The sequence below is a fragment of the Mizuhopecten yessoensis genome, unplaced genomic scaffold (genome assembly GCF_002113885.1).
Source record: "Mizuhopecten yessoensis strain PY_sf001 unplaced genomic scaffold, ASM211388v2 scaffold10953, whole genome shotgun sequence".
In the NCBI taxonomy this organism is placed as follows: domain Eukaryota; kingdom Metazoa; phylum Mollusca; class Bivalvia; order Pectinida; family Pectinidae; genus Mizuhopecten; species Mizuhopecten yessoensis.
The window spans coordinates 525,443-539,258 of NW_018408804.1; the positions used below are offsets into that span (position 1 = coordinate 525,443).

Genomic DNA, 13,816 nt, shown 5'->3' on the forward strand with positions numbered 1-13,816 from the left:
TCATTGCTTAAATATTCTAGGTAACTACTAGCCAAACATTATCACCCTAGGCTTTACGGGAGTTCAGAAGATTATTAAAGCTTTCACTCATTATAGCCAATGTTAACATGTGACTATGACCAGCAAAAAACCTTTGCACTATTGTTCTATAAACAGTAATTAAGTATCATTGTCCAAACATCTTGGTTCTGGGCCACATGGAACTTCAGATGAAGATTCAGAATATCAGGGTCATAGGTCTTTAGGCCAAATAAGAGAATAGTTGATTTCTACTAACATGTCTAAACATTTAAAGTCAGTGGGTAGAAAGTTTTCGGTTTTTTGTTTTGAGCACACCTGGTTAGTTGACACGCAGTGAGGTGGCCAGTAGGATAAAAATGTTAAAGACCTTGCTAATTTATTTATCTTTGATAATGCAGCAACAAATTTCCCTCTGTAAACACTAGTCATTAGTCTATTAGTTTTGCTGCTTTTAGCCCACCATCATCTGATGGTGAAGCTATTCAAATCACCCTTCGTCCGTGGTCCGTCTGTCCAATGTCCGTCCTTAATCAATTCTTGTTATCGCTATTTCTCAGAAAGTACAGAAGGGGTCTTTCTCAAATTAAGGATGAAGGTTCCCCTTGGTGTGTAGTTGTGCATGTTTACATTTTAAAACGATCAGATAGAATGAAATGGCCGACAGGCGACCATCTTGGATTTTGACAGTGAATATGTTTATCGCTATTTCTCATGACGTTTGGGAAGATCTTTCTCAAATATCTCCTGTGATGACCTCCACACAGAATGGTAAAACAACGGCCGCGTTGTCGCCACTTCTGTTGAGGAAGGGCATCCAGGGAATCGCAGGGGATGTGAAATCCGTTAAGCCATTGGGATCGGGCGATCTCCTTATAGAGGTTTATCGCCAACAACAGGCATTGAACCTACTCGGAACAACCAGTTTTGCCGGTATCGGTGTCAGTGTGAAACCACACTCATCACTTAATTGCAGCAAGGGGGCAATCAGGTGCCCAGCCTTGCGCAATAACACCGATGAAGACATACTGGCATATTTCCAGGAGGAGAGCGTCCCGGTCTCTGAGGTGAGGCGGATGGTGATCAGGAGAAACAATGATACTATCAAAACAAACACCTTCATCATCACTTTTTTCAACGCCAACACTATCCCATATACTAACAATCGGATACCAGAGGTACAACGTTTCCGTCTACATCCCAAATCCATTGCGATGCCGAAACTGTCAGAAGTACGGTCATCACGAAAAGCGATGTAGACGAAAATCGATCTGCCAGTATTGTGGCCGTGAGGGTCGAACCGAACAAAGTGACTGTGACATCGCCAGCCTGCGCTGTGTCAACTGTGAGGGGAAGCACGCTGCCTCTTCTCGCGACTGCCCTACCTGGAGCCAGGAGAGGGAGATATTACGGGTTAAATATACCCGAGGTGTCTCTTTCCCCGAGGCCAGTAGGATAGTCTGGAGTGCAGACATTGCTACACCCTCTTACGCACAGGTGACTCGAGGCAAGGCGCCGGTTGACAGTGTCACGGTCAAGGATGCTTCGGTTCAAGTTTCTGAAGATCTGGGGCTCACAAGTCCCTGACATGGCTGGTCAACAGAACTTGAAAATCCTCACGGAGGACCCATCCCGTTTCACGACTTTAACCAAACCAACCAAAACAACCAAACCAAACAACCTGTCAAAAGCAGCATCACCATCAAAACCAGCAACACCATCAAAAACACCTTCCTCTTCAGGAGAAAACCCTCCAAAGGTTGGCCCATCTAGGGCACAGATGCGGTCGCAGCGATCTCGCTCACTCACATCTGTTCCTCGGTCCCAACTGAGGCAAGACGCAACATCACCTACCAACAGACCTAGGAAAAAAAATAGAATAGCGAGGGGCAAATCTGATGGACCTGATCTAAATGTCACCTTTGGCAAAGGATCAGAGGACCCGACAAACCGGTTCAATGTCCTACTAGATTTCGATGATGAGATGGAGACGAATGCCTCAGCGCTTCGTGCTTCGACTCCATCGAAATCCAGCCAAAATAGCAAAAGATAAATAATACAATACACGCTTAGAAATTTCTCACTCTACACTAACATTCCAACTGTATGTTGCAGAGCAGCAGGTGGCGCAGCGGTAGCTGTCCATAAAAATATTCCTCACAGAATGATAAAGTTAAACACAAATGTACAGGCTGTTGCTGTCTGTTCAATTTATCTCCCTCCGAGTATTGTTTTCACTTGTGAGCAACTCAATAATCTCGTCTCCCCGCTCTCAACACCATTCATAATCCTCGGTGATTTTAATGGCCATAATAGCCTGTGGGGCTCTCCCAACACAGACGAGAGAGGAAGACGTATTGAGGAATTTATAGATAAAAACAACTTGTGCCTTTTTAACAACAATACCCCTACTTATTTACACCCTGCTACAGGCTCTCGTACCCACATTGATCTATCATTATGCATACATCCATTCTACTTGACTATGACTGGAGGGTAAATGATGATCTTTGTGGGAGTGACCACTTCCCAATTTTTCTTAAGAATATTGGGACTCCTCTTGATGATCCTCTACCTCGATGGAATATGCACAAAGCAGATTGGGCCCAATTCCAACACATGTGCATTGAAAAACTAACCATAGACAATTTTACTAACCTCGACGACCCTATCAAAACTTTTACTGAAACACTCACTTCAATTGCCCAAAAGACAATTCCAAAATCCGCTCCAAAACCTACGAAGTTCCTTTTATCTGAAGAATCTTTTGAAACACGCAGTAATCGGGCAGCTGCTCTAAGACGCTACTTCAATTGCCCAACTGCTTCAAACTACAGTGAATTTAAAATTTGGCGGGCAAAGGCTCGGCGATCAATTAAAATTGACAAAAGAAACAGCTGGAGAGAATATGTATCCAAGATATCATCAAACACGTCCTCCAAAAAAGTATGGGATATGATTCGGAAAATAAGTGGGAAAAAGAAAAAGGCAACATCCTCCCACCTCATTAATAAAAACAAAATTTTCTCGTCTATGACTGAAATTGCTGATGCATTTGCAAAAAACATAGCTAAAAACTCATCCCCTTTAAACCACTCCCAAAAATTCCCGTCTTTGAAAAAAAAGAGAGAAAAGAAACTGCTCAATTCCAAATCATCAAACAAAGAAAGTTATAATGAACAATTTACTCTACCAGAACTTGTTGATTCGCTTAGAAAATCACAGGACACTGCTTCAGGTCCTGATGATATTCCATATCAATTTCTAAAGCACTTACCGGACTCTTCATTGACATGCCTTCTTTACATATTCAACCAAGTTTACGCTTCACGATTCGTGGAAGAACTCCACAATTATACCTATCCCAAAACCGGGAAACGATGCTACTGACCCAAACAACTATCTTCCTATCTCTCTGACTAGTTGTGTATGTAACAACTTTAGAAAGAATGATAAACACTAGACTGGTTTGGTTTCTTGAGTCCAACGATATAATATCACCTCTTCAAAGTGGCTTTAGAAATAGAAGAGGGACAAATGACCATCTCATCAGATAAGAGACGTTCATTCGAGAGGCTTTCGCCAACAAAGAACACCTTGTCGCCGTGTTCTTTGATCTTGAGAAGGCCTATGATACTACATGGCAGTATGGCATCATAAAAGATCTTCACGACCTTGGCGTATGTGGAAACCTTCCCAATTTTATATCTAATTACCTATCAAATAGACACTTCAAAGTCCGTGTTGGTTCAACTTTTTCTGAAACGTCTAAATAGGAAATGGGAGTCCCACAGGGTGGAATCCTATCAGTCACACTGTTTGGACTTAAAATCAATGATATTATCTACACATACAATGCGAATGCTTTTAAAATGAACCATTTTATCTGATTTTATCTTCGCTATTCACATGTTTGTTAAAAAAATAAGATTAATAAATAAATCACCATGGCCCTAAATGATCACAGCCGTCGATGGGCCGTTAAACATAAACAAACAAACAAACAATGGTATTGAATGTTGAGAATAAGATCGATGATGATGATGATGATGATGATGATGATGAGATGCAGTGATGAAGATGCTGATAATATTTTAATAATGATTATGAATTTATGACAAGATTATAATGATGATGAATGGTGAGATAATGTTATAATGATGATGATGATGATGATGATTATGATGATGATTAATGATGTGCATGCGTGAATGAGTGGTGCATGTGTGTTCATATGCTTTGTAACATATCTTTGAAAATGCTTGAAAAATGAAAATAAATATAAATAAAAACATTTTAATTTTAATTTTCAGGAAATCTCACACTTGTAACCTTAAAAGTGGACTTAAATAAATCTACAAGGCAAAATACACTATCTATGACTCTAAGTGATTTAAAAGAACCTGTTAAAAGACACATTTGAACCCTGTGACCTTGAGAGTCTAACAAGGTCATTAAGTTGGACAAACTTATAAGCCCTTCATCCAAGCATGTAACTTGCTAAATATCACTGCCATAAATGAGGTAATTTAAAGATTATACAAAATAGACCAGTTGTGACCTTGAAAGTGAGTCAAGGTTAGTCATACGAACAAACTTTATAGCTCTTCATCTGAACATACCTCTGGCAAAATGTTACCGTCCTATGGTTTGGTTTTTGTGATTCAGAAGATGTTGTTTAAAACTTGTCAAGACATTTCACACGAATGACCTTTAATATGGGAGAAGGTCATTCATTTGAACAAACTTGGTTATGTTTCATCTCAGCAAATTACCAGCCAAATATCATATTGGGCCTTTTGGTTATTCAGAAGAGGTTTCAACATATAACACCCCTGTGACCTTGAATATTGCTGAAGGTCATTTATTTGAACACAATTAGTAGCGTTTTATCCCTGGATGAATGATTGTTTTTCTCCTTCGCTGTTCTCCCATTGTGTATCATATACACAATGCAATGATAACGCTACATGCTAAATTCCGGGTTGATGTGACGTTGATGGATTGTTGACGTGACGTCATTGTATTGTTGAAGTGACGTCATACCATTGTTATGATTAGGGGTCATTTACGTTTAATATTTCACTATATTTAAGGCACGTTTTGGCCAAATATCATCATCCTGGGCCTTCGCAGTTATTCATAAGAAAGTTAAGATTTCTATAAATGTGACCACAATGGCCTTGAAAGCAGGTCAAGGTAATTTATTTGAGGCATGTTTATAGCACATCTTCCCGGGTACCTACTGGCCAAATATCTTGACCCTAGGGCCTCAAGTTCTAAAAAAGAAGTTGTATGAAGAAAAAGTTGATGGACAGCGGACAACATACCATACCCTAGGATCTCAGGCTCTTCCTCCGAGGTAAGCTTAACATCACTGGTTGGTTAGATTAGTGGAAACAAAGTACATTTTTTTCCTTGATCTTAAGTTTTAAAGAAGAAATTCTTCAACGAAAAGAAGTTGACGGACGGACAACAGATGCTGCATCGTACAGTAAAGATAGAACCTAGCGGGAAACATTTCACGAACAAGAGGCCGAGAGGTAGGTCAAAGTTATTTTCATTCTCAAACTTTGTCGGGCTCTATCTCAGGAAGCCACCAGCCAAATATAAAGACTCTATACCTTTCAGTTCTTCAGAAGAAGTAGCATGAAAAGTTTGACACATTTGATCCATGTGACCTTGAAAGTAGGTCAAGGTTATTTTCATTCTCAAACTTTGTCGGGCTCTATCCCAGGAAGTCACCAGCCAAATATAAAGAGTTTATACCTTTAAGTTCTACAGAAAGAATCATTTGAAGCTTTTGGAATATTTGACCGCTGTGACCTTAAAAGAAGGCCAGTCAATTTAATGAGGAAACTTCATAGCACTCCATCACAGGTAACTACTGGCAAAATATTATGACCCTGGGTTTTTATGGAACTTGAGAAGATTGTTAAAGTTTTCAACATATTTGACCCCTGTGACCTTGAAAGTATGTCAAGGTCATTTTAACGAGGAAACTTTAAAGCAATCCATCCAAGGTACCTACTGGAATAATATTATGACACTGGGCCTTATGGAACTTGAGAAGATTGTTAAAGTTTTTTACATATTTTACCTCTGTGACCTTGAAAGTAGGTCAAGGTCATTTTAATGAGGTAACTTTATAGCACTCCATCCCAGGTAGCTACTGGCCAAATATCATAACCCTAGGCCCTAAAGATCTTCAGAAGAAGTCGCTCAAAGAAAAAATTGACAGACAGACGGACTTCGGACGACGCAGTACGGCATAAGCTCAAGCTAAAAACAAAGAACAATTTGTTTTAGAAATAACATTTTTTTTTTTTTTAAATTTCAAACAGGTTTTTACATAAATATGCCAATATGTATAGAAATACAAACACTGTTTTATTATCTGCTTTACATCAGTAAGGCAACAAATATTAAATGAGAATGATGTTGCCCTTCCATTCTCCTCCCAAACTATATAACAGCTACCTTTCTATTCCATTCTATCCCCACACTAATAAAATTTCCTCCTAACTGCTGCCCTTCCATTTCCCTCCCACACACAGTACTGCCCTTCCATTCTCCTCCCCCACTTTGCATATTGCCCTTCCATTCTTCTCCCCACTATAGTAATTGCCCTTCCATTTTCCTCTATTCCATTTTGAAGTATTTCAACCCCACACTACTAAGAGCTGTCTTTTCATTCTTCCTCACCATGTTTGTGCTGACCTTCCGTTTCCCTCCCACACAGTGTTTGCTTTTTCCTCCTCCCCTACTATCTCGCTGTTGCCCTTCTTTTCTCCTCCCTCACTGTGATGGTGCTGCCCTTCCATTCCCCTCCAACAGTGTTGCCTTTTTCCTCCTCCTCTACTATCTAGTTGCTGTTCTCCTCCCTCACAGTGCTGCCAAGTGGAATAAATGACTGTAAATTAAAGCATGCTGTCATTATATTCTCGCACGCTTTGTGAAACCGCACACTCAAATAAGACTTACAGAACCGTGACGGCCTTGAGCTCAACCTCATAGTGTTATGTGTTAAACAATAACAAGAAAATGATATGAAGGCTCCATTTCTCACACAAATTAGCTTGCATGACAAACAAAAGGTTTTCTAAAAAAGTGAAATTGCTGTGTACATTCTTATTACATTATTTCCACATCAGATTTGAAAGCTTTCTTAACAGTCCGTATCATTTCTAAACAGACCATCTCATTTCTGAACAGACCACGCTTTTGTGTGTATTGTGTTGGAATATATAATGAGGAGGAGAAAATGTTGTAAAGCAAATCTTTTTTTCGAGTCCGAGTTTTATATTCTAACAAAATACAGGTATTTTTTTCTCCTCCGTTTCAAGTGTTTATTTAAAGATTAATTAATTGGTCTTTTCTCTTAAATAATTCAATCTGAGAATTCTAAATAAGCACATTGATGTTTATAACATGTAAATAGAAAGACCTAGATTTAAATGAAAAAATAACCGAGATGTTTATGAAAAAACAATATAAAGTCTGAGTTGTTTATTTCATTTAAGCCTAAGAAAGTCATACACATATACACTACATGTAATTACTTTGAACCAAATTAAAGAATATTTTTTTCACTTGCAGTGTGGTTAATTGAGAAAGGAAAGTCAGTCGATTTCGAGTTTTTAAGAGCAGGTGATCTTGCAGCATTGTTGCGACAGTTTTATGCAGAGATCATCTCTAAACAGGGAAAACAATATTCCAAGTCTGCATTGACTGGTGTGCGAGCAGCAAGTCAGCGTCACATTAACAGTCCCCCATATAACAGAAACTTTAGCATAATGCATGATAGGGACTTTCTATCTTGTAACAATGTTCTGATGGGGGTAATCAAGTCTATGAAACGGGACGGCTTGGACATAACTAAACATCATGAAGCAATCAGTGCCAATGATTTAAAGAAGCTTTACTCCTCCAACACGTTAAGTAATGATAACCCACTCGCTCTACTGCGCAAAGTATGGTTTGAAGTATCTTTGCATTTTGGCGGTCGTAGGCGAGAAGGAATCAGAACCCTTCATACTGGTTCATTTGTTCTCAAACCTGATGATGAAAATAAAGAGTACTTTGTAACATCCTACAATAAAAAGGACAAAACTCATTCTGGTATTGATTCAAGAGAAACAATTAAAACCGCAAGGATGAATGCTAGAGATGGTAATAACTGTCCCGTTAAGTCAATGAAATTTTCTTGGAAACAAGATGCTTTCTTTCAACAGCCATTGTCAATTTTTTCACAAAGCCAATAGGAGTCAACACACCCAACAACATGATGTCCACTATATCTAAGTCCGCTCAACTCAGCCAGATTTATACTAATCACTGTGTACACGCAACAACAGCAACAAATCTGTCACATGCTGGTGTCAATTCTCTTGGTATGATGTCAGTTACTGGGCATCGGACTGAGATGTCTCTTCAGAGCTATATACACAAACCCTCAACAGAACAAAGACGTCACTACGCGAAATTCTACAGAGTACAGTCACTGGACAGCAGATGAACCATTCAAATCAATCTTTCTCTGCTATGCAACAATCAAGTTTACACCGATCACAAATAGCGTCTCAAACGTCCAACAGCACATCTATAGTACATGGCCATGGTCTGTTTTCCTCTAACGCAATTAATGACAAATATGAATATGTTCTCTTCGACCCAGAAATCCCCAACACTTGCCGGTTTACCTTTATTTGCTGGATCTACAATCAATATGTCTTCTGGAGCCAACTTCACAGTTAATATGAACTTCTCAAAATAAGATCTGTGGAATAAGAATAAATAAAGATAAAACAATAGGAGTTTTGGATTGCAAACCAATTTAAATTGTTGTTGCTAGCAGCCAGATGATGATGATAATGATAATGATGATGGAAATTCTCTTGTTTGACTTTAAATTGACATGAATGTTTATTTATTTATTTTTTATAATTCTTCACTTCATTAATTCAGTGATTATAAATACCTTGATTTACTGATTAATCAAATAATTCATTCTGCAAAATTAATATATTTCAATAGGCATCAATATAATTGTGCACATATCGATATGCGTTTGCCTTATCATTTAATAACTATCTAGATCACTGTTGAAGTGCGACCTATTGTTTGACACCCCGATGTTTTTTTTCGGAAAATCGTAGATGTGTAAAATAAATTGAAATAACAAGGTAAAGTGGCGAACAGTTACTTCTGCGTTATGAAAATGCCATACTGTACAGTAATAAGTATGGGTAAGTTGGCTTTGATTATAAACGAAGTTTTCGTATATCCAAATATTTACGTTAAAATCGTAAATATAACCCCCGACAGTACTGCACTACCGCGAAAGTCAAATGTGACCTACTTTTTGACATTATGACAGGCATGGTTTTCTGAAAATCGGAGGAATTACTTTGTAGAAGTAGTGAAAACCTTAGAAACAAGAAAATGTTGTAAGGAAATAAGTCACTCGGGCCTACAGCCTTCGTGGCTTATTTCTTTACATTTTCTCGTCCTCGTTATATTCCACCACAATACAATTATTTCTTAAATAACTCTGAAGGGCAACATTGGGTAATCACTTGTTACTGACACAACTAGAGGTATATCACAGTGGGGAACCATCTAGTTACTTGTTACTGACTCAACTAGAGGTATGTCACAGAGGGGAACCATCTAGTCACTTGTTACTGACTCACCTAGAGGTATATCACAGTGGGGAACCATCTTGTCACTTGTTACTGACTCACCTAGAGGTATATCACAGTGGTAAACCATCTAGTCACTTGTTACTGACTCAACTAGAGGTATGTCACAGAGGTGAACCATCTAATTACTTGCTACTGACTTGGCGAGAGGGAATTTCCCCAATCTAGTAATAAGCTATTGTCTGGTAATAAGCCCACCTGTGGCAGTTCAGTAGAAATGCCAACACATGCTATTATATTGTCCTGTAATAAGCCCATCCTATTGTATAGCAGTTCAGTAGAAATGCCACAAAATGCTATTATATTGTCCTATAATAAGCCCACCCTACTTGGAGTCAGAGATTCTGGGTTGTCACCTGGGCTTATTGCAGGATAAGTACGGTAATATGTAGTTGTTTTGACTTCAGACAGCTCTAGATCGTTTGGTTTAACTTTAGGTATTGTATAAACTTCATTAGAGGTCTTTAACTGTATACAATATTTATTTATGCCCAGATGATTTCTTGTATATTTTCTGTTTACAATGTTTAAGAACTAATATAGAGGAAATATATAATTTATTTTAATAAGTTGTTTTATACCGGAAAAAAATGAATTCTTTTTATTCAGTTAGTAAATAAAATGAAGAGGCAGATACTTGAAATTCAGTTTACAAGATTGTTATTTAACTGGAATGTTTTGCTTATGAACCTTGAAAACAAAACTGCACATATAACGAACACTGTTGATACAGAATTATAAACATAGTGAACCAACTAAGGGGAGATAATCACTTGTAAACCATGTTGAGGTCGTACTTAACCATTTTTTTCAATCAAAAGTGAAGTGATACAAAATATGGGCCTGGACGTATTCATTAAGAAAGGAGCAATTGACATTGGACATTAATATTAGTTTTATCAAGGTTGGTTCAAGGAAATTTAAAACAGAGCCATTTGCAATGCAGTTGAAAATGTTTTGTAAGTGACTTTTAAAAGTTGGGAATATTGATGCTGGATTGGCTGGCAACAGATACTGTATCAAGAGAAAGGATTCCTCTAAGCTGTATCATAACATAAAATTTACATTCTGTCAGCTGATCATTTCTACAGATCGTCGGCAACGTCGCACAACAAGGAACTATTACATGTATTGCTGCATACTGATCTATTAAAACGCTCATAATACATCACCCCATAGATAACAAGGTAGATAATAACACCCCTAACGTCGGGCTCATGTCTGGCCGGGTAGATAATAAAACACCCACCTTCTGGCCGGGTAAATTTTGTTATGTGATTTACAAATTTAACAGATATACCCAGACGTTACCTTATCACACTCACATAACTTCTATCATTATGTTGTGACAATCTGCTCTGATGGATGTGCTTATTAAATGTTGTTGTTCGTTGTCTGTGGACGTCCTGACATTGTAAACAAGGTGAGTGAATATACGTGACTACAAATATATTCAACAAACTACCCCAGAGGGTAACAACCACAACCAACAACCCCAGGATCTAGTGAAAACGTACTATGGATTTTCCTTCTTGTTGCTGAAACAAATTTTTCTTTGCGATTGTTTTGATCAATGTGATACAATTCAAACTGTAAATTTCATAAACTGCTTCACTCTGGAATAACATTTTGATTAAGTTGATAATACACAAAGGTTTTACATTTTCTTATTGAAATGGCTGTGTCCAATTACAAAGGTCAGATTCCATTTCGTGTCAAAGGTCAAACCAGCTGTATTCACCACAAGGGGACATGTCTGGACGTTTACTGTGAAGAATGTAAAGAACTTGCTTGTATGAAGTGTCTATCTACTGTACATCAGAGTCATACAGTGTGTGATCTTAGGGAAATGACACTCCAAAAGAAACAAGACATTCAAAGCTTCGTAAACAAAACTGAGAAAGTGGACCTTGTACAAATCGACCAGTACATCACTTCTACTGATAAACATCTAAAGGACAACACCAGTAACATTGAAAAACTTTCGCACCAGTTGAAGACACAAACAAACAAATTAAAACATGACCTTGACCTGTTAACAGTTCAGACTCTGTCTCTCTATCAACAAATGGAGGAGGATAACACCAAGCTACTACAAACATACAAACAGGACCTGGAAATGTACAGTACTCAGTTAAAACACCAAGTACAGGAATGTAAGATAGCACTTCAGCGTGGCTCTGACATACAAGTCTACGACACAGGACATGAGATTCAATCTTCTGCCACTCTCCCTGTAAAACCTACCCTGTGTACTGCTAGCTTCAGTCCGAACCAAAATCCTCAGGGTCACCTGGAACAAGCTTTTGGAGAAGTTAACACCTCAGATCAATGTCAGGGTCAGGGCTTACTTGGATCATCCACTGGACAAAGACTTCCCTCTACACAACACAGATCAAAAGGGGAAAAAGAATTGACCAGTCCAGTGTATATTCTGTTGCCTCAGACCAAGGTGTTGGGGGAGTTGATTTCTCCATGTGACATTACTTCTGTATGTCCCACCACTGATGGTCAGGTGTGGACCAGTTACTTTTACAGTAACACCTTAACTCTCCTGGACAGGAAGGGACAAGTTATTCAGGAGGTTACACACCATGCTGAGATCATAGACATAAGTCTGTCACCCACAACCAACACACTGTGGGTCTGTGACAAGGAAAACAACATCACAGAGCTCGTGTCAGGAGGACTAGTACACATATTCAGTACCAGGAAGACACCACAGTGTATCTGTATTACAGCTAGTAACCATGTCATTGTGGGGATGGCAAAACACCTCTCAAAACTTACCACAAAAGGTAAATTGGTATGTACTACACCAGCTACAGGGACTGGGAAACCATTAGTGTGTAGACCATACAGGATCTCAGAGTGTCCTGTCACTCACAATGTCGCAGTGGTTGACTTTGATAATAAAAATCAAGGTGGTGAAGGGAAACCACGTGTTGTTGTCATGGATACAGATTTCAAGGAACTATTTGTGTATGATGGTGAAGTCCTCCATACATATCAACCACCATCACAGTCAGAAGGTGAAAGGTTTAACCCATATGGTGTGGTGTATGACAGTGTGGGTAACCTTGTCATCGGGGACTTTAACAACAAGAGTGTCGTACTCAGCAGTGGGTGTGGTGAGTTCCTCAGGATCTTACACAAAGATGGTTACTGTGCCTATGCTATTGGAGTAGACAAGAAGGATGTCCTGTGGGTTGTGTTTGGGGTTAACAAAGTGAAACTCCTACAGTACAGCAGTGTGTGACGACTGGATCAACTACCAAGTGTATATCTAACAACTACCACTAAAAGGCGATGGACGTTGTCATTATCACTTGATCAACTTTAAGATGTACTGGGTAAACAAAAGAAGTTTACCAACACAATAATCAATATATTCTATAACAATTATTGGAAATGGCTAAATCCAAAACGACAATTGTGATAATGAAAGTACAATAGCTGTCTCGACAACAAAAGACAAGTGATGTTTTTGACAGTAGCATTGAATTTAATTCTAAAAATAATTAAAAAAACAAACATTTGACTTCTTCTCTGAGTCTGTATCCTTTAATCAAAATCTATTTTAGCTGATATACATATGACATAGTTTTCTACTTTCAAATATGTAATGTATTTTGCTGAATCTGATGTTGAAGAGTTGAAGAATGTTTGTAATGTAAATATTCTGTAAATTTACTGATTATCTGTTTGTTTGTTTGGTAATTAGTCGTTTTACTAATATCACAGTAATTAAAAGGGTCCAGATTGTAATTGTTCAATTAATGATACCCATTTTTGTGAAATCATTATTCTAGTTCTCTGGGTACAGAATTTCAGCATATAACAAGGTGTCTTCACTTCGTCAAAGTCACTTATGTTCAAAAAAGTCTGTATCCTTTAACTCCAGCTTAAACCTGAGCTTAAAGATGACCTTTGACCTAAATACTTGCACTGATGGTCTACAGAACATATCTCTAGACCTCCTAGTTGTTTAGAAAATGATGCTTGATTTTTATAGCATATTTGACCTTTGTGATCTTAAAAATAGATTAAAGTAATGTATATGATGATTTTTCATAGCATTCTGTACCTGGTGT

The 13,816-nt window shown here is 38.2% G+C and overlaps 1 protein-coding gene across 1 annotated transcript; it reads left to right on the top strand.

The window, feature by feature from the left end:
• The first annotated feature begins 11,397 nt into the window (after positions 1 to 11,397).
• On the top strand, positions 11,398 to 12,981 carry LOC110464054. Its single transcript, XM_021519071.1, has one exon. It carries the CDS (start codon positions 11,398 to 11,400, stop codon positions 12,979 to 12,981), a length of 1,584 nt encoding a protein of 527 aa, XP_021374746.1.
• Positions 12,982 to 13,816: the final 835 nt, after the last annotated feature.

Coding starts and splice junctions, on each gene's coding strand:
- LOC110464054 (XM_021519071.1), top strand. CDS start 11,398: ATGGCTGTGTCCAATTACAAAGGTCAGATTCCATTTCGTGTCAAAGGT.